Below are 21963 nucleotides of genomic sequence, written 5' to 3' on the forward strand. Positions count from 1 at the left end.
TATAGAAAACCTTCTTCAAGTCCAACGCTACTAGGATAGTCCTCTTGCAGGGGCAGCTTTGGTTAAGCCCGTGGTTTATCTGAGCGTTTATGACGGTGCGTGCTGTGGTGGTACTGTGCACTCACCGGAAGCAATGCTGATGTGGGTTTCTAGTGAGCCGTTATTTATCTTCGTCTTCGGTTTCGCTTCCACACTGTCTGCAACATTAAATTCACCAATGTAGCTAAACGAAATCAAATTGAACACTCCTGCCCAATTCCCAAAGTCAAAAGTGCTGCAAATAGAACATTGAGCATTGAAACTTCGACGTACTTCAAGCAGAGCTTCTTTTGGACTCATTTCATATATTTTAGTGTTGTTCTATTCATTTTTGCCAGTTATAGAAGCTAAGCAGGCAAAGTCAGCCTGTTTTGGGCCTTAACTTTTGTTTTAAAAATAAGAGTTGTACAATTTTAGGTAGAAAATTTTTGGTATTAAATCAGCTGAAAAATTGTTAAACAATGGTTTCTTTTTATGAATAAGGCTATTACTCTTCGGTATTTTGCAAAATTAAATTCCATCATAAATCAGCGAGCAATCAGTCTCCAGCTATTCATATATCAACAAATTAATTCTTTGAAATCTCATTTCGCTCACAAAAACCCATTTCGTGGTCCAATTGGCATCGCTGTTTGTTTGTACGATGCGGCTGCCAACCCTAACCTAACCTTTGAAATCTAAAAACTGCCTTTATTTCAGCCTTAAGAATATTTATGGCTGTTCATGTCGACATTAAGAGCAACACCAAGTATTTGAGAGCAATAAATCGTATCGCCACAAATGATTCGATTCTAAACTTTCAACTTTCTGCAGTTGATGAACACTTCGATCTAGGGGTATTTTTTGACACAGGTTTTACTTTTGTTAACCATATAAATTGTGTTACTCCCAAAGCTTACTCCAATCTAGCTTTTTTAATATGTTATGCGAGAGATTTTAAAAATTCTTATACTGCAAAATTGTTTTTTAATTCTCTAGTTTGCTTGAAGTTGGAATATGCTTCTATTATCTGAAATCCATTTTATGCCTCACTCTCAGATAGAAATGAGCGAATACAATGTAATTTCACTCGTTTCGCACTCCACCTCCACAATAAATCAGAAATCTATCGCCTCGTACTTATAGTACATAAGGCAGTTCAGGAAAATATTTTGCAGCTATGTTAGGAGAACAATTATGAAGTTGGTTTGTCCCATATCCACAGCTATTTCGTTTAGTGTATTTGCAATGTACTCGTATTTCTATTTACTTTATCAATTTCGTTCTGTTTCATTAACCGTTTGAGTGCTAAGCGATTTTCTTTAATACATACGAAAATTGCGAAGATATAGAGGATATAGTAGTAAATATGTTATTTTCAAGGTCATCCCCCATGTTATTCTCGTCTTCGTCGGAACTATCACTAAAAATGCGCATCCTCCGGGTAGTAAACACTCTAATTTCACTTAAACTCGAATCACTATCATAGTCCATTTCATTGTCGGAATCCGGTATCGTATCTTCCACGTCAGTAAATTCTTCACTACTAGACATGGTCAGGAATTATTTTCAAAATATCGATATTGAACGAAAAATAAAAATTGTTTTTAACGGTCTCAACTAATTTATACTTTTATATGACATAAATTTTTGATAATGCACAGTGATGCAATCGTCGCTATAGCGACGCGCCGCAAATTTGGAGTAATTAGTTATCGTCGCTATATCGACGAATCGCACTCAAACGGTTAAACTACTTAATTGGATTGAGCTACTGAAAGTGAAACTTTGCGTACTTAAGCATCTATTTGTTACTGATTAAAAAGCACTTATGTACAAGTATGTAGATAGTAGTGAAGAGCACATATGTATGTACATATGTATAATGACCAACTGTGGAGAATTCACACATCCTCTCGTACCATACATACACTCGTATGTTAGTATGCGTTGTTGGTAGAGCTTTATTCTCTTTCAATGCAGCTGTGTTGTGTCACAAGAATTAATTGCTGACTCCAATATGCAAATTTAAAGTAACACTCTTACGAGTCTACGCTATAAAAAGATGCGCTCTCTTTAACCTTGAACGCGACTAAATATAACAACAGAAGCATAGATATCCTCACTGATAGCCAGACAGCAAGCCAGGCTCTCAACTCTTTCCGAGTGACATCAAAACAGGTGCTGGAATGTCTTGATAAGCTGAATATCTTCGGCCGGCACAATCAGGTGCATATATCATGGATTCCAGGGCGCATAGAATAACTGGGAACGAAGTGCCAGATAAATTAGCCAGCAAAGGAGCGGCCTAACCATTTATAGACGCAGTGCTATTTTGTGGCCTAAGTTAGGTTAGGCAGTGCTGGTTGAACTGTAAAAAGATCTCATTTAAACCTTTAGGGTCCATTGTGTTGCCAGTGCTTTGTGTTTGTAGCCGAATTATTAATTTAGGCAATTCGTAATGCACGTTTCCGCAAGTTTTAGCAAGTCGTTCAGCCTTTGGTCAGGATTATCCTCCACCGATGAAAAATATGCTGGTCCTAGGCACATTTGTCGAGTCCTACAAAGAGTAGGATGGTGGTAAAGTAAGTGTTCAAAAGTACGCCAAGTGTTACAAGCATTGCAATCTTTTTTAGAGAGTGATAAAATAAAGTTTGTAGTTTTCGTATTCCAAGTTTTTAGCATAGTCTTGGCAGTTTAGTACGAGGTTGAGTGTTCCCATATCGACTGCGTTTCCAGAGCTAGTTTCCTATTTAGTTCCATTTTCAGAAAGGCTTAGGAAAAGGTAATTTCTTCGCTCTTATGGGGAAGTAGAGGAAAATCAAAGAATATCATACTGAGACAGTCTATCGGGTTTACTGTAATCAAAATCAATGATACATAGCTTTAACATAAACTGATTTAAAGTCTGTATGGAATTAAATAAGAATAATCACAGGAATTCTAACAGGGCGTTACAGATTGAATCATCATCATCTCACTAATTAGGAAATATGTTCCAACGGAATTTGCAGTTCTGTAGGGAGAAAGATGAAGCCGCCAAACATGTGCCGGGATCGTGCCCAGCAATGATCCCTAAACGGGACAACACCCTGAAGGTGTGGCGCATTCTTTTCATACATCGAATGTAACTTCTTTTATAAGGAAAAAATGCGAAACATCGGCAGGGAAAATATTATCAAAAATCAAATTTCAAGCGACTTCAAATTTGCACTTTTTTACCTACATATACTAAAATTCAATGAGAAATAAAACTGCGCACTCAAATTTGAAAATTTGGATTAAACATTTTGTAACTTCGATGAAAATTTGTTGAGTTTTTATAGATCTTGTACAAAGTAGGAAACTTGGATTATTTAGAAATTTGGATTATAGAAACTCGGATTCTATTATTGATATTTCTTATAGAATGAACTTTATTTCATAAAAAATAATTGGTCAAAAGTTGTCAATATGCGATGTCGTTATAATAATTTCGGAGTGTGTATTAAACACTTTTTTCACAAAAACAAGAAAAAAAATTATTTTTTAAAGGGTTTACAGTACGTCACTAGGACTTGTTTTTTTGAATGAATGAATTGAATTGAATTTTGTGAAAAAACATATCTGAGTTTTCAAAACATTCTATTGAGTCTGTAGAAGATGAAATAGGTGTTGGCAAAAGCAAAAAAAAAAATTTTTTTTAAGTTTATAGTGGATGACTAGGGCATTATTTTAAATAAAATAAATCTTTGTGCTCTTAAAAAACATTTTCGTTTTTTTTGTTTTAATTTTATTGAGTCTGTAGAACGTCAAATGGGTTTTGACAAAAGCCAAAAAAAAATTGTTTTTCAAAAAGTTTATCGACCCAATATAAACTGTATAACTGTTCAATAATATAAATTATAATTTATTTAGGAAACAAAATTTAGTATTTTTCAAAAAGGTTTTTAGAGGTTGAAGCTTATGCGTTTGCGATTCCTTAGCGTGCCCTTTGGGGATGACTTGAAGAAATTCTCCAGCCTAGACCCCTTTTCTCTCCTCTACTACATCAACAGCACTGGATGGCTGTAGAAGGTTTTCTCTTCCCAAAAATTTTTCTTTGCACAGGTAGTGGTCCACATTATGGTAGAAAAACGGCACGTAAGTGCTACTTGAAAAGTGAGTACCACAGCATTGCCATTTTACCTACCTACCTACCTTAAAGTTTATATTGGGTCAGTAGGGGACTATTTTGATTAAAATAAATTAGTTTGGCAAAATTCCTTTGAGCTCTTATTTGCGAAAAATGTCGTATATATATTTTTTTTTTCTTTTGGTTTTAATGAGTCTGTACAAGATTAGATAGGTTTTGGCAAAATCACAAAATAACTTATTTTTCAAAAAACATTTTCGTATTTTTTATAAAACTTTATTAAATGTATTATTAAAGGTTAAATGGGTTTTGGCAAAAGCAAAAAACAAAAATATTATTTTGAATAAAATAAATGTTTGTGTTCTTATTTGCGAAAAAAATGTATATATTTTTTTCTTTTTAATTTTGTCGAGTCTGTACAAGATTGAAGGGGTTTCGTTAAAAGCTAAAAAAAAACTTTATCTCTTCAAAAGTTTTCATTGTGTCGCTAGGAAATTTTTTTAATGAAATAAACGCGTATTGAAAAAAATTTGTTATTTTTCAAAAACTTTCATTAAGTCAGCAAAAAAGGCAAAAAAGAAAACATTATTTTTCAAAAAGCCTATATGTGGGTCGGTCGGGGTTTAATTTGAATCATAATTTTGTTTAGCAAAAAAAATCTTTATGCTCTCAGTTTTAAAAAGTCATGTTTACTTTGGAATGCGCCTTATAAACAGATTGTTTTTCAGTCTCATCTTCGTACTTATTTTATAGAAATGTCTCTTGTTCTGTTTTAATTACTTACACTTTGGAATAAAAATTTATTTATGGCAAACAACAAATTAAAGCACCTCTGTGCCTGCTACATTTAATGCCCATTCTAACAAATTAAATACTAACCTCATTGAAGCATATCAAAGTATTGAAGCATGACATCTAATAATATCCCCTGTGCATCAACGTATTTTAGTTCAATGTTTTAACTGTTCATTGTGTTTGTGCTATTTGTAGATACATATGTAGTCACGTAAAAACTTATTTAACCGCAAAACAAATAATAACAAAAAGATTCGATATATTGAAGTACCTTACAAGGTGGCGCATCAGAAGATTTATTATTTTTATAAATGGCGTCATATGTCTACCATATTTGACACTTGTAAAGGAGACAGCTGCAGTATGCAGACTGACAAGCAATGGAGCGCGTAAAGGTCAAAATAAAGATTTCGATCAGTCAAAATCGTTTTTTTTTTATTTATTAAAAGAAAGTGTTAATAATCAAAATTGATGATTAATTTTGCGCCACCTTGTATATAATTCGAAGTACCCTCTCGAGTAATTCTTTCATTCACATACTTACTAATTATATACCTTTTTTTTTTCTTCCTCCCACCTCTCCACACACAGTGCGCACAAACGACTTTGAATATCCCGAATCGGAGATGGACGATCTGGAGAGCCTATACTTTGACACGATTTCTTTGGCAGACTCTGAGGCTGCTGCCGCTGTGGCTGCTGCACACCGCAAATCACTCTCCCAATCGCGCAATACCATCTATCATTCGGCGGTGGATTTGGCCGGTGAAGATACACCATCAAAACGTCGCAGTTTACGCTTGGACAATGGCAACAAAAATAATGCACCGCCGCTAAATAATCCCAGCAATCGTTCGCCATACAATCCGAATTTCCGCCACTCATCAGCATTGGAACATTATAATAATGCGAACGGCAGCAACGGTACAGGCGTTGGCGGCGGCGGCGGCGGTGGCGTTGATCAAACGGATGCTACCATTGCCGCACAGGTGTTGGCCATGCACAACGGACGCTCGAATGCTTATGGCAACAATAAAACTAGCAGCAATAAAAGCAACAGCACACCGCATCTGAATGCCGATGAGGTCTCTAAACGTCTCTTACAAAGTAGCACAAATTCTAGTAAAGATAAGAAATTGCCAATTACGTACTCCCAATGGAAATTTAGGGTAAACATCATAGTTGATTTTTGTTTATTACGAACGCTTTAAATTTTCCAAACAGAAAATGTACATACATACATACTCGTATATGTATTTTTGATTTATACTGTTTTTACATGTTTTTGAAGTTTGGTTTTTTGACCAAATTATTTGCATTAATTTATTTTTTATTTTTATTATTTTTAACAATTTCGCATACTTTTCTGCACACTTACACAGTTACACATTTACACACACTGGAATGTGGGAAATTTTGGATTTTTGGATTTTTTGTTTTTAATTTGATTTTACTATAAAAATTTTAATTGCACAAATGTTGGCGAAAATTGGTTTCGTTCGTCCAAGTGAATTTTTACAATATACATATTTTTTATACGAACCAGCACACACTTATGCGCTCATATTCATATTTAAATGCATTACTATTTTGTATTGGTGATTCTAAGATGCTTTTGAAACAAGAAAAGAATACACACCGTCAAGCTTACAAAAAAAAATGGTTCTCCACAGAGCATTTTATGCTAATTATAGCCTTATTGCTTAACAACCACGGCTGAAGAGGGGGAAATTAAAATCAAATTTTCGTACTGGAAAACATTAATATCTGAAAAAATAATCAACCTATTAAATGCATTCATTTCAAAGGTTATTAGCCAACCTCTTCGTGATGTATGTATCATATTTACTTCCGTGGGGATTTAAAAAAAACATGAATTTGCGTTTTTTTCGTAACAAATAATTTTGTTTAGCATATTCTGACAAATTTTTAGAGAGTTTGGTCTGCAAACATATTCATTTTTCTTTGTTTGCCGTACCATATGCCCAAGTTTAGCTATACCATCTACGTATTTAATACGTATATAATACATAACCTTCAAATACTCAATGCATATACTAGGTTGTTCAATAAGTTTTGCGGTTCGATAAGAAAAACACAATTATTATTCTGTTTAATGTCCCTGAACAAGTAAATAAACTTGTTTCAACGACATTACAATTTATGAGTTCCATCCCTGAAGTGAGAATCTGGCAGCGCTGCAAAATACGCTTCCGCAGCTGTTATGACCTCAACATTTGATGAAAAACGTTTTCCACGCTTGCATTTTTTTTAGGTCTGGAAAAAGATGAAAGTCGCTAGGGGCCAAATCTGGTGAATATGGTGGATGCTCCCACAATTCGAACTTAAATTCATGGATCTAAGCCATTGTCAAAATGCTCTTATGACACGGGTGCATTATTCTGATGAAAAATAATTGTTTTCTTTTACAAACTGGGTCTTTTTTTATGAATTTTTTCCTTCAGCTAAGGTCTAATAGGTTACAATAATATTCATAATTTATTGTTTTACTAGTTTGCAAGTAATCCACAACCAAAATTCCTTTCGCATCTCAAAATTGCTAACAACTTCTTGGCCGATTTCTGGGCACGAACTCTTTTCGGATCCGAAGAACCTGGTTCACACCACTCTTTAGCCTCTTGTTTTGATTTAAGGTCAAGGTGGTAGACACAAGTCTAATCCATAGTGATGAATCGAAGCAAAAAACAAACTTTATCCTTTCGAAAGCACTCTAAATGTTGCTAATAAAGTCGCATTCGAATGAGTTTTCGTTCGATTGTTAGCGACTGCGGCACCCATAGGGAACACAGCTTTCTGAAACCCAATACTTGAGTCGAAAAATTGCTTACACTGCCCAATGAGATGCATAGGTCTCCCACTAAATCTCTTTCAGTCACTCGACGATCATCCAATAAGATATCCTGTATTCTTCCTACAATTTCTGGTGTTGCTGCTGTTTTGGGACATCCTTGGCATGGGTCGTTTTCAAGGCCTGTACGACCACGTTTATATTCAGGAACCCACCTTTGTACTGTAATAATTAATGCGAAAAGTCCTTATATACTTTCTACATTTGCTCATATTTTCCGTTGCTTTTAAACCTTCCAAAAATAAAAACTCAATCACTGTACGATACCTGATTTTTTCCATTGCAGAAAATACTAGGATACGTCGATATTAAACAAACAAACGATTGTAAACAAAGAATGAACAGATAGATTGAAATGAAACTTCGGAAAACTTATCGAACAACCCAGAACATAACCTTAAAATATTCAATGCATAAGAAACCCACTGAAATAGCTCAACGAGGAGGAACTATTTACTAATAGTTATACATACGTTGGTGTATAAGAAGTACACCAGCCATCTCCATCTCTTTCTTTATCAATAGAGCTGCGCAATGTACTGTGGTATCAATTGGGCAGAAACTAAATGCAGGGCAAATAGTTGCGAGCATACTATACTTAAAGAATTTGGCCCATTGAAAAGTCACGTCACACAAGAACTCCGTGAAGCCAAAAGCAAACGCAAAAGGTCTTAACTTCAATAGGGAATATCACAACTTGCTTAAAGTTGATATTAGGAAAATATTATATTTTCTAGCAGGTCACCAGGTCACTATTAATTAAATTACCATCTCTCAAAAATTCATATTGGAAATGACATAAAGTGTAGACTCTATATGGAAGATGATGAGACCACAGAGCATATCGTGTGCAACTTTTTTGCCTTGGTAAAGACAAGATTGCACATCTCTCATCGAGATGAAATGGATTCGAATGAAATTAAGAATGCTCATGTTGCATATATTTTGAAATTGGTCCGCAAGACGGAAAATTTACTGACAGAATTTGGCTTTCAACCCATTCCCAGCCTGAGACAGGGAACATTTAAGTTAAATGAATGTGATGTAATACATTTAATGGTAGTAGTGCAGGCAATAGGACGAGTATTGACTACTTCTAAAACAAGTGGTTGATCACAAAAGATCTTTTAGGTTGAAGTGTCTGTTTTTGAGCCGACTACAGATACTAAATTATTTATAATAGGCTGACAAATTCCGCACTGCCTGCAATCCAAAACTTGTTTTCAACCGAAAAAATAATCTTTTTTCAAAATTCGAGAGGCTTGTGTATTTGTTAATTTGCGAAAGCAATACGTTTTTGCATATTTATTAGGCAAATAAATGGCTTCTTTCTAGAAACTCTGCCATGATAGCCGGCTTTTCTAAGACGCGTCTGTCAGTTGAGACACTAACATATGATACATATTTTTAAAATTTATTCCTTATTTCATCTTTCATTTTTGAAGCAGTTATCTGTGCAGCTTTCTTCACAAGCCTTATAATACTGCGCTTTTCTCTTACTGTTACTTTACAAGGCTACTCCGCTCTTGGCCTTGAAGTTATAATTCCGGTATTTTCGTAGTTTTGAATTACTGTCTGAACTGCTGTCCATTCCATGCCTGTTATTCCTCCTATTTGTGGATAGTTTTGGACATCTTTCCACTATTTTATAATGATTTTGCTCCCGCCAATGTCAATTTCTTTTCTTTTTTACTTCCATTCTAAGGCTCCACCCAGCATTTTATAGAAATCCGATAAACAAAAAACTTATTAAATAAAAATAATAATTTATCTTACCAAAAAATTGGACTAACAACACCAAAAGCGAATCCGCTCACCCTACTACGTATTATCGAAAATAAGTACCGTTATAGCTTAGACAGAAGGTGGTGTTAATCGGTATTAACAACTTAATTCGGAATTATCTCAGTACTTTAGTAGCCCAATGCGGATTGACAACTAGACTTAATTCCCATAATTGAAACAGATTAGTGGAATTTTCGATGGCAAGTTTGTCGAAAAATGACAGTTAACATCTATTGTCAATGAAAAATAATGAAACTTTTAAAAAGAAGAACAAGGAAGACTGGATGCAATGATAGTTGTACTAACACTTTTGAAATTAGTTTGAAATCAGTTTGAGAAATAGCAATTAAGATATTTTTTAAATAACAAAATATTTCTTAGTATCATGGCAGCTGATACCCGCATTTGTTGGCTGTGGTCCATCTTTTACCATGTAGAAAAATTTTCCAGTAACTGAATCAGGTGTTCACTTATGCGTGTAACAACTGGCTGTCACACTAAAATTGTAATCGGAATCAACTGCGCCGGTAATCCCGATTAACGCCGCCCTCTGTCTAGGCTATTAGAATCGGTGGTGATGCATTGCGGAGATAATTTTTGATTGCCAGATAAAATGATGAATTTGAATTTGTACTTATCTTACTTTTAAAATTTCATTGGCAAATATTATTTAAAAATAGTAGGAGCGTAGAATTATGTATGAAAGAAAATAAAACGTTTACGGCGTCATTTTCATTATTTCACTTATTACCTAAATAACTAATTGTGAAAAATACAAAAGTTTAAAATAAAAAATATACGGGTATACCTACGGGTGTATATATCGAATTATGTAAATGCATTTTTGCCCTTTACCTAACTAAAGCGAGTTCTGATAACAAGAAATTTTTCAAAAGAAAACTGGTTTTAAAAATTTGTTTTTTTTTTGGTATTATTTTGGCATACCAATTTTAAGCAATAAAATTTGTTTTCAATTGCAATGCCAATTAACATTTATATTGTTTTCTCGTGCTCAAGGCCAGTCAAAATTTTTATTGGAATCTCGAAAAGCAAGAGGAGCGCAAACTTGAATAAGCACTTTTTAAGTCTTTTTTCTTATAAAAAGCTATTACGATTTGAAAAATTGGCTGAACTTCAACTTCAACATTTCTAATTTTTCGTTAGAGCACCACTTTTAATTTTTTAACTGCGCGTGTTCGTTTCTTATTGCATTGCATACCTTTTTCCTAATGAAAATAATCATTTTTTATTAAAAATTGGGGATATTTATGTATGTATTTAAATAAATTACTTTCATAAAAGTACTGAATTTAAGATTTTTGTTTGTTTTTATTGCCATCCATCCTATTCATTTTTAATTTTTTTTTTAATTATTTTTTAATTATTTTTTTAATTATTTTTTTATTTATTTATTTTTTATTTTATTTGTTTACTTATTTTTTTTTTATTTCAATTATTATTATTTTTTTTTTAATTTTTTGGTTTTGCTCAGTTTACTAATATTTTAATTATTAAATATTGGAAAATTCACTTTCATTCTTCATTATGGAAAACAATTATTTTCAAATTTCTTATTCTTTACTTGCTACCTCATTTAGTTACCTAGAAATGGTTATGGCGCAAAATAAAAAAAAAAAAAAAAAAAAAAGGCATTGTGCCAAAAATAGTTAATTTTTTATTTCAAGGATTATTCCACATTTTTTCTTTATTATTTTCTTTATTTTTTATTTTTACAATTGGTTCACTGTAATGGAAATTACAAAACATAATTTAAAAAAAAAAAAAATTTTTAATAACAAAAAAAAATTTATTAAAAAATTTTTTAATAAAAATAAAAATAACTAAAAATAACTACAAAAACTTTAAGTTTAATTAAATAATTTTTTTTTTATTAAAACTTTTTTTTTATTAAATTTTTATTTTCTTTATAATTAAATATTTGTTTTCGAATATTATTTTTTGTAATGGCCATTACAGTGAACCAATTGTAAATTTTTTCTTTAATATTTTGGTTGTTTTTTGTAACACTTCCAATTACTATTTTTTTTTGTGAAGTCGCAACGAAAACGATAATTAAGAAAGAATTTTTATTTGTTTTTGTTAACAATTTTCATTAGTCATGGGGGTAAAAATATGCGGTAGGAAAATAAAATATAGAAAACAACAAACTGCAATTTCCGATGTGATGTCATCCCATTTTCAATGAATTATACAGGGTTTGATTGAAAAGTAATGTGCCTTCCCACGCGGAGCGTCTGCCAAGCGATCAACCGAATCGGCTGGTGGTGTAAATGATCGTTGGACCTTCACCTTCCACTAGAAACCGGCCCCAGTTCGCTGGCAACAGTGGTGCAGTCAACATCGCTCCGCGCGTGAAAGCTGTTTTAAAAGTGTGTTAGGATTTTGCAGTGGTGAAAATGCAGCGATCGTTTGAGCAACTTTACTCGATCAAATTTTGCGTAAAACTAAACAAAACGAGTACCGAAACCATTGGGCTACTCAAGAAGGCTTACGAGGACTAATCTCTGTCCAGTGCCCAGGTAAAACGGTGGCACAAGTCTTTCAAGGAAGGCCGGGAGAACGTCGAAGACGAACAGCGATCTGGAAGGCCTTCGACGACGCAAACAGGCGAAGATGGGAACCGGGTACGTGAATTTTTGAACATTGCTTCCCCACCCTCCCTACAGCCCAGACCTGTCCCCTCCGGACTTCTTCTTGTTCCCGCGCCTGAAAAGAAAGCTGAAACGCCTCCCCTGTTTCGACTCCATCGAGGCGATCCAAAAAACTGTGACAGCCGAATTGAACGCGATTCCGCCGGATGAGTTTAAAAAATGTTTCCTGCAGTGGAAGGACCGCTACCAGCGATGTATTGACGCTCAAGGGTCCTATTTTGTGGAATATTAGTTGTATCAGCCAAAAGTTTTAATAAAACTGCTTAAAAAAATAAGGCTCATTACTTTTAAATCAAACCCTGTACCTACGTATCTCATCTTCGAACGCTTATTTAGGCATCCAAATAATCTCTGATCATGAATGGCTGGTCGCGCACTCTATCGACAGGCTTACGAGTATTGGGCAAGCAACCGGGAGCTACAGTAAATTAGTTTTTTTGCAGATGGAAACAATTATTTAAAAACTTGTTTTTATAGATTTTGTCCTACCAATAAATATGCGATAAATATAAATAAATATACCTATGTATGTATCGGGTGTTTTTATAAGAAATGGAGTACTTAAAATGATAATTTAAAACAGAAATATTGTTGGGCAGAATTTTTTTTTATTATAATCTGGTAAATACTTTCATGTCATTTAGTTTTTGTATATGATATCCGGCATATGTCCGCAGCGACGACGAGTTACGTAGCCCATTCGATCAGTCCACATTTTTTACAACTTTTTCCAATCAATCTGGCCGTATGTCGTCAATTGTGGCTTGAATATTGCAATAAATTGATTGTTAGGCGCGCAGTATGGCAAATTGCGCCATCTTTTCGGGACCAAATGTCGTCGATGTTTAAGTGATTAATTTTTAGAAACAAAAAGTTAGTCAGCATGGATCGGTAGCGCTCGCCATACACCGTAACGACAGCTCCTTCTTCATTTCGTAAGAAATAAGAACCGAACTTCACGAACAGATTTATTTTTTCAAAATAAATATCCACAATTTGGGATGCTGTTATTGCGTTAAACGATTCATGATGACTTGCCAAACCTTATTGAACAGAAATGTAGACATAATTTGCCATAGCTGTCAAATCATACTTATAGCTATCGATATCGATAGTTCTCATGCATCCAAAAAACACCCGATATATTGTTTAGAAAATAGCTGACGACTATTTTTTGTTCTTACTTTTTTTACCAGAATTGCTAAGTTTTTTTTCGGTTGAAGGAAAAAATACGTCAGATTTAGCCATTGGTTTTTTCGACAACATATAATATTTTATTGCATAAAATTAAGAATTTAAATATAACTATTTTATTATTTAGCTAACTTTTTCTTTGAAAATTTCTCGTTAATAAATATACATACTTTTATTTTTACTTGTATAATATATTTTTCATTAACTTTTAAGTTTCCCAATAATTTTTCTTCAAATATTATTTCTTGCATGCAAGACAATTTATATAGCGGGTGTTTCTTAGAGGTATATAACTGCAAAAAAAGCGATAAATTACAAATTTTATCGCTTCAGAAAAAATGTTGCGCATATGTATGTGACTTTGACTGCTTCTCGTGAAGACGCATACCAACCGTCTAAATTCGTACCAATTTGTTAACCACAACTGTACGAGTACCTACTCGGCAAATAACGCGCCGAGTAGTATCATTCGAGTCGCCAATTGCATCTGGCTTAACTGCAGAGACCAGTGGCTTCACATAACCCAACAAAAATTAATCCATGTCAAATCATATCCCTTAGGCGGTCAATGGACAACCAATATTTTGAGGTGATTCGTTCACTAGAATTTCGCCCCACTAAGTGCCAGTTTCAAGCAAAAAATTGCGTATCATGAATCTGTAGCCCTCACCAGTGACCATAACGTTGGTTCCAGGGTTGGATTTGAAAAAGTGAGGACGAATTATTATGACAATTTAAAGGAAATGATGCCGTTAAAACTCTGAACACTATTTCTTTTTATATTTTATATATCTTTTTCTCTAGCGTCGTCTAGGGCTTCTGAAGAATAAGTAAAATGTGACAAAAGAAGTTTTAGCTTTACTTTCCTTCGTCTATATTGTGATTTATTTATAAAAGGTTGCATTTAAATTTTTTTTATTTGATACTGTTAGCTACGTGCATCCCAGTCAGATAATTTGATAATCTTAATATATCCATATAATTCTATATAATTGGCGCTTATACTCTTTTGGTAAAGGTTGCACAAGAATGGGAGGCAGCCCTAAATGATATTACAGTCGTATTCAAGGCCAGCCTTATTTGGGTTCCAGGACACAGAGATATTGAGGGAAATTATAAAGTCGATGAGCTAGCCAGGAAAGGTACTCTTCTTCAACTGCTCAGAAATAAAAGTACCATTGGGATATCATGGCCATTAATAATTAAGAATAATATTATCCAAGAGGCCAATAGGGCATGGAGAGAGAAAGGCACGTGCGTAACAGCTAGGCTACTCTAGCCGCAAATAAATAAGAAAAATACGGGGAAACACCTTAGCCTTTCACAAGAGTATATCTAGAATGTGGCTTGTATAACCGGTCATTTGCTATTTGGCAGTCCTTTCTTGAGACTAGGAGTTTTCTCCCATGAATATTGTAGAAGTTGTAGAGATGAAGAAGAAACAACTGATACTTCTTTTATAATTGTCCAGCCTTAGCTAAAAGCATAGCACGTTTTCTAGATAGATACTTTTTAAATTTTCTTACGGAACTGTCCGGCGTGGGGATGGGAATAATCGTGCGCTTCATAAGAGTCACAAAATGGCTCCACGAAGAAACATAAATAAAGCTCCCGTGTCGCACCGTGGTATCACAATGGAATTGTAGGGTCTAAGTGAGTTATTCGTACAAACCGACTGCCACCATAACCTAACCTACCCTTTTTGTTGGGTATTTGGCTGAGATCTTTCTCCCATTTGTAGGTCACAAATGGTAGGTCCCTCGATTTTATGCCGCCTACGAACGGCAGATGGTTTTTCATGAGGAGCTTTTCTTTCATAGCATAAATACACTCGAAGCTTTGCCATTGCCTGCCGAGCAGCAACCGCTATTAGAAAACACTTTTTCTATCATTTGGCGTTTCATACTCAGAGAATCGAGCCCGGGCACTACTGATTGGATAACATTGCATAGCTTAGGTAATAAAAGAGAACAAATATATAGAAATCTTATACAAAAATTTATTCGCACTTTCAGAAGTGAGCTATCCCGCTTTAGCTTAAGCGAATGTACCCATAATCACCTTCAAATGACGTCTAATATATCGATTTCGTGTTTTTTGGAAAAACTATTTTTTTGGGAAAACTATTTCTTTTTACAATTATCGGAAAAAGCACACCAAGGCATACCCTTCGACATACAAACCATGCAAAACTGAATTTTTCTATGTAAAAATTTTCAATTTCACTTTTACCGTCAACGTCAAAAGTAAATGTACACAACATATTGATAAATGTTGACTTTTTATTTATTAGCTTTTTAATTTCAATTATTCTTCTATAAAAACACAGTTCATATAACAACAAAAACCGTATAAAGCAAAGTGTCAAGCTTTGTGAAAAATGTGTAAAAATTCGGAAAATTTTCAATTTCTTTTTATTCAGAATTTCTGAAGAAATTTCGGGTATGCAGTTTTATAGATCATTGAGTTTTGGTATAATAAAGTGTAAGTGTCAAATAGGTAAAAAATCGCACTAATTTTTAGGAATTTTTTCCCCTCGTGGTCTTGTGTATTTTCTCGATTTAAGACCTAACATATTCCATTTTTTTTTTTTTGTGGTACAGAAGAAGAAATCAGCCAACAACGTCAGCAGAAAAAATGACTAAAAATCAAAGCGAAATTCAATGATCTATAAAACTGCATACCCCATTTTTTTTGCAAATTTTATACAAATCCTGAAACTTTGCTTTATATGGCCCTCGTTGTAGTATGAGTTATATTTTTATAACAAAATAATTGAAATTACAAAGTAAATAAATAATTAGTTAAAACTTATCAATATGTGGTGTACACTTTCCGGTGACGCTAGTAGTATATGAACAATTTGAAAATGAATTTCGAGCAGTTATAAGCGCTACTCTGGTGTTGTAAAGTTTTAGATGGTACTTTGCCAGAGTGTATGAACATTTGCTGGAGAGGGTGCAGAAGGTTGCGCTACTCGGTTTTCAGTGAATTTTGTGGAACCAGCTACCGAATTGATAGCATTTTAGAAGTTGGTTTCCCCTTTTTTGTTTACAAATAACTCTTAGTTTCTATTATATTTTCCCATCACTACCACATTTACATTAGCCTTACCTAACTCTTCTTTTTTGTTTAATAAAAAAATCGCTACTTTAACACTGTGCAACGTTGCCAATTTTCGTCTTTTATCACCATTTCATTACCATCCCATACATACATATATTCATATTGATAAAAAATAAAACATGTGAATACTTGAATATTTTATTAAATAATTTTTTTTTTACACTCGTGTTTTGAATTTTGTTACGAAATGCTTGAACGCTTGCGGGAACGGGTAATGGCAATTTTTTCCTTTTCTTTTATATTAAATCTAAGTTTCTCCCTATCACATGCTACATACTATACATAAAGACATATGTACAAATATAATACATTTAATTATAGTTTAGTATTGAGTTTGATATTATTAATTAATGTGCTTATAAAGAGTTTGCACGTTAGATGTACAAGTACACGTACGACATTATAAATTGAAAGTGGGTATATTTTAATGAAACAAAGCTGCAGCGCATGCATACAAAATTTTTTTTTTGCTAAAGTATTTCAAATTGATTTTAAGCTTTACTGCTTACTGTAACTAAGCCATAAAGCGGGACTGGCACAAATTGAGGGAAATTGTGTTTGAACTGTTTAATAATTAAACGGAACGCAGTTAACTAAGTATATAGTCCGTTGCAAAATTGTAAGAGCACCAGATATTGACAAGTTTGGAGTTTATCTATTAATTTTTAATTTTATACATTTTTTTAATAAAATTAGAGTTCATTCTACAGCAAAGACCATATTAATCACAGTTTCAAACATTGCTAAAGTTTTGTAAAATATCGAAAAACTTCAACAAATCGTCAAAATTCTTAATTAGAATTAAAAAAAAAAAAAAATTGGGTTCGCAGTTTTATAGCCCATTAAATTTTAGTATAACAAAGTGCAAGTTTGAAGTCGCACAAAATTCGCAGTGGATTTTGATGTATTTTCCCTTGAGGATGTTGCGTATTTTCCCCACATAAAAAAAGTGCATTGGCAATTAAATTTTTTTTGGCATAAATTAAACTAAGCTATGAACGTAAAAGTAACCGAAGTATATAGTCATGCCTTATTCAAGGTGGCGCAAAATTAAACATCGTAATTTACGAAGTAAAAAAAAAATGATTTGGAGTAATGGAAATCTTTATTTTGGCCTTTACGCGCTGTCTAATTGGCAATTGCCAAATATGATTGACGTACGACGCCATTTGCAAAAAATTTAAATCTTCCCATTTTTATTTCGTTAGAGACTGCATTTATGTAGGAACCTACATTAAGACCGACAATAATCCCAGCCTTGAAATTCAACGGAAAATCGCTCTTACCAACAACTGCTGCTTAGGACTAAGTAGACAATTTAGTTATAAAATCCTTTCCAAACGAACAAACCTAACACTTTATAAGGCCAGTCCTATCGCATGGTGCAGAAGCTTGGACGATGGAATATCCGATGAAGCGACGCTTGGAATGTTTGAAAGGAAAAATATTTTTGACTTTTGCATTTTAGCAACGGCGAGTATAGCAGGCGATGGAGCAATGAGCTGTATGAGCTTTACGACGGCATAGACATAGCGCAGCGTATAAAGATCCAGCGGCTTCGTCGACTGGGTCATGCCGTCCGCTTGGATACAAACGGAATCTGAGAGTACTCGATGCGATACCAGGTGGTTGTAGAAGAGGAAGAACTCCTCTGCGTTGGAAAGATCAGGTGGAAAAGGACTTAGCTTCACTTGGTGTTTCCAACTGGCGCCGGCTAGCACAAGAAAGAAACGACTGGCGCGCTTTATTAAACTCGGCCAATATCGCTTAAGAGGCCATCCCGTCAATCAAGAAAAAAAAAGAAGAAGAACAGTCATATGCTCGAGTAAATTCGCGAAGAGTTCGAGCAATAGGTGCATTGAGCTTGAAATGCGCTTTAAATACCTTGATATAAAAAGTGTAAGGGCTTCGTACAATTCTCGCCGGAATAAGAAAGCTAATGCGTTGCAAAAAGAACGCACAATCAATGTCACCTTGAATTAAGTGGTTACATACATCCATCAGTGCCAAAAATGCGCTAAAAGAAAAACTGTGTTTAGAAAGGATAACCATAGAATTAAATATAAAAAATTGTATGCATTTTTTATTTTTACTTAAACTTTATAAAAAAATGTATTTTAATTTTTCTTTACAAAAAATAGTATATACTAAACAAATTCACGTGACACAAAGTACATTGAAAAAAAAAATTACTCCACGTTCTGCTCATTTCTCCTTGAAATGTTGATGGATCTGTAAAAAGTAAAAAAAATATTGTAAAATAAAGTTGTAGTTATAGTCTGTTGAGCCGGATTTTTGAATTTCGAAAAATTTTGCATTTTCGGCATTTTAAAAAAAGTATGCGTTTTTCGTCGTAAATGTCACACTTTAATTATGATTATAAAATTGTTTAATAAAAATATCAAAAATCCGGCTGTAGAGGAAAAACTTTCGAATATGAAAAAAAAACATCAAAAAACATTAAAAACTGTATGAGTTATCATGCAGACCGTGTCGAAAAAAGTAAGCTCGAGAAAAACGAGTTTAAACTTTCAAGTACATTTCGCTCGAGGTCAAACTCTCGCTTCAGACTCTCGTCGAGCAGTTACATTTTGTACCATAACTTTGTATCTGTGGGGAATTTTTACCATCGACTTCCACAGAAATAAGCCTAGAACTATAAAGAATAATAATCTGTAAAAAAATCGATTTTTTGTAAATTCTGGATGTAAGTAACCCCTTAAATTAAACACAAAAGAAAGCGAAAGCGAATAAACTAAAAATCCCATAAAAGCTGGTACGTTCGACGATACTTACGCTGAAAGGCAAGAAAGAAAGAGTTTCTATACAACAAAATAAAATGAGCTCGTTTAATATCAACAGCGGTGTAAAGCAAGGTAATGAATGCCCTTTCAACAACGATCTTCATTTGCTATATTCACGAGATCAGGACATCTATTTCCAGGATCCTATCTGACTATAGCATACGCGGACGATATAGCCGTTGCCGCCCGTAGTAGACGCTACTTTGACGAAGTCTTCCTAGCGCTATGAAAAATGCGAGATTGGTAGGGTTGTTAATAAATATAAACAAAACCAAATGTATGAGGATCTCAAAAGTGAAAAGGGAATCGTCTGGCGTTATTGGCTTCGAAAACTTCAGTTTTAAGAGCGTATCCAAATTTACATATCTCGGCGCACTAATAATGAAGTGTACGCGCCAAAGTTTTTTTTTTTTAAACTGCCAAAAATTAGCTTAAAAATTTGAATGAAAAGTGCGCAATTTTGTTGTAAGTTGGGTGAATGCTTACAAATTTTGCACAAAGTTTGAAACTTGGGTTAACGTCTGTGTCGAAATATATTTTGATAGAAAAATAAATAAAAAAAATAACTAAAATTAATTTGAAAAAAAAAAATATAGCCAAATTTTATCGATATCTGCTGCCCTTACACCTATGCCAATCACTTTATTATTTGCCCAATTAAAAATACACAGTTGACAAGTAACTCAATCACACCAATCAAAAACTAACGCAGCCATGCCGTAGATACAAATTAAATGATTACACATTAATAAAGATCAAAAAATAGTGCTTAGACGCTTCCGAAATACATACATTTGTGCATAGTTAAAAATTATGTAGCTTCCAAGCAATGTACACATTGTTTTTATTGTAACAGTAGTTACTCGATCATGAATAATTTTTTAAGAATTTTTCAAGAGCAAATTTGTAAATACTACATTTTAGGATTGCTTGTTCTTTAGCTAACTGTACTATAAATATAGATAGTTAATGTAGTAGCTTAAGTTCTTATGCCATCATCTGAGTTGCACCTTAATTTTGGTTGTAATTGAAATTATTTTTCACAACTTTAAGACACGTCGGCGCTTCCAAGATGGCAAACGCAGCGTTGATTTCGTCTTGACCTACATCGGCGATGATGATTATATACCCGAGAATCGACGCAAACGTGAAATATTCGAAACGAATTTAATTAAGGAAGGCCTTCATTTGGAGCACGACAATACGCAGCGCATACATTTTATAAAAATTCATGCGCCACTGGAGGTGCTTTGTCGTTATGCGGAAATTTTGCAGATTAAATTGCCAATGAAGAAGGTGAGCCTTGAAAATGTTGTGATTTCCATTCGAATTGCAAAAATGTTGAAATTTGTTTTCTCTTGCACCCGCATTCTGTGTGCAGATACCAGGCCAGGAGCTCATAAAGGAGGATGATTTTCGAATCAAAGATTGTATTACATCTGCCGTCAGGCGCATATTTAGTTGGTTGTACGTCAGTGCGGAACGACCGTATCGCATACACATGGAGTTTTCCCGCAATTATCAGCATTTGTAAGTGTATTCATTAATTTTTGCTCATTTCTCGATTTCTATTTATTGTCTGTCATCACAGATTCGAATGGGAGCAACCGAATTTCTTTGATGCTGGTGTTCGCAATTCAATCATCAATTTTATATTAGAGCGGCAGCGTTTTGTGGAAGGCGAAGAGACAGCCGACAATTTGGGTATTGAAAAATTGTTGGAGGATCGCGTATACCACAGTGCTTACCCGTTGCATGATGTAAGTTGTAAAAAAAAATCATTCACAACGAAAAATTGTAGTTTCATAAGTCTGCTAGAATTTTTTTTAATTCCACGTTTTAGATACTTTTTCGTTAATTTTGTTCGTTTTGAGAAATATGGTATTTTTAGTCAATACTTTATTTTTTTATGAACTTAACTAAGAACTTTGATGTATTTTTTGGTCTCATAGCCAGATACCATTCAAGTATTGAGCAATGCCATTCGCGACTGCCGTAGCCGAATGGGTTGGTGCGTGACTACCATTCGGAATTCACAGAGGGAACGTAGGTTCGAATCTCGGTGAACCACCAAAATAAAGGAAAACATTTTTCTAATAGCGGTCGCCCCTCGGCAGGCAATGGCAAACCTCCAATTGTATTTCTGCCATGAAAAAGCTCCTCATAAAAATATCTGCCGTTCGGAGTCGGCTTGAACTGTAGGTCCCTCCATTTGTGGAACAAAATCAAGACACACACCACAAATATCAGGAGGAGCTTGGCCAAACACCCAGAAACGGTGTACGCACCAATTATATATATATATATATAATGCCATTCCTAGCCGATCAAACTTCGACAGATTATACTACATATTTTGTAGTTGTTGTTGTTGCAGTGATTAGTAGTAAAGTCCGCTTCGGTCCATGTTCTACAAAGTTTTTTCATCAAGGTGCGTGACTACCATTCGAAAGTGCGTAGGCTCGGAACTCCGTGCATGAAACAGCAGGCAAAAGAAAAATGCTGTTGCGTCGAGGTCGTTGGTGTAAATGTACATTTCACCTAAATCTAAGAGTTCCCTGAATATATTCAGAAAATTCAAAATAC

General features: G+C 34.1%; 1 protein-coding gene across 7 annotated transcripts in view; it reads left to right on the top strand.

Annotated features, from left to right (window-relative positions):
- Positions 1-21963, top strand: part of LOC128857860 (anoctamin-1) — a 51956-nt gene that overhangs the window by 17068 nt on the left and 12925 nt on the right. For 5 of the 7 annotated variants that reach the window (XM_054093656.1, XM_054093653.1, XM_054093655.1 and 2 more), the window contains 4 exons: positions 5519-6096; positions 20431-20673; positions 20759-20907; positions 20969-21137. In XM_054093656.1, coding sequence (XP_053949631.1) covers positions 5554-6096; positions 20431-20673; positions 20759-20907; positions 20969-21137 — 1104 coding nt within the window. In that variant the 5' untranslated portion in view covers positions 5519-5553. Of the gene's footprint in view, positions 1-5518; positions 6097-16697; positions 16785-20430; positions 20674-20758; positions 20908-20968; positions 21138-21963 lie in introns of those variants that run through there. The other 2 variants (XM_054093657.1, XM_054093658.1) reach the window with 2 other exon arrangements.

This window comes from Anastrepha ludens, chromosome 3 (genome assembly GCF_028408465.1).
Source record: "Anastrepha ludens isolate Willacy chromosome 3, idAnaLude1.1, whole genome shotgun sequence".
Classification (NCBI taxonomy): Eukaryota; Metazoa; Arthropoda; class Insecta; order Diptera; family Tephritidae; genus Anastrepha; species Anastrepha ludens.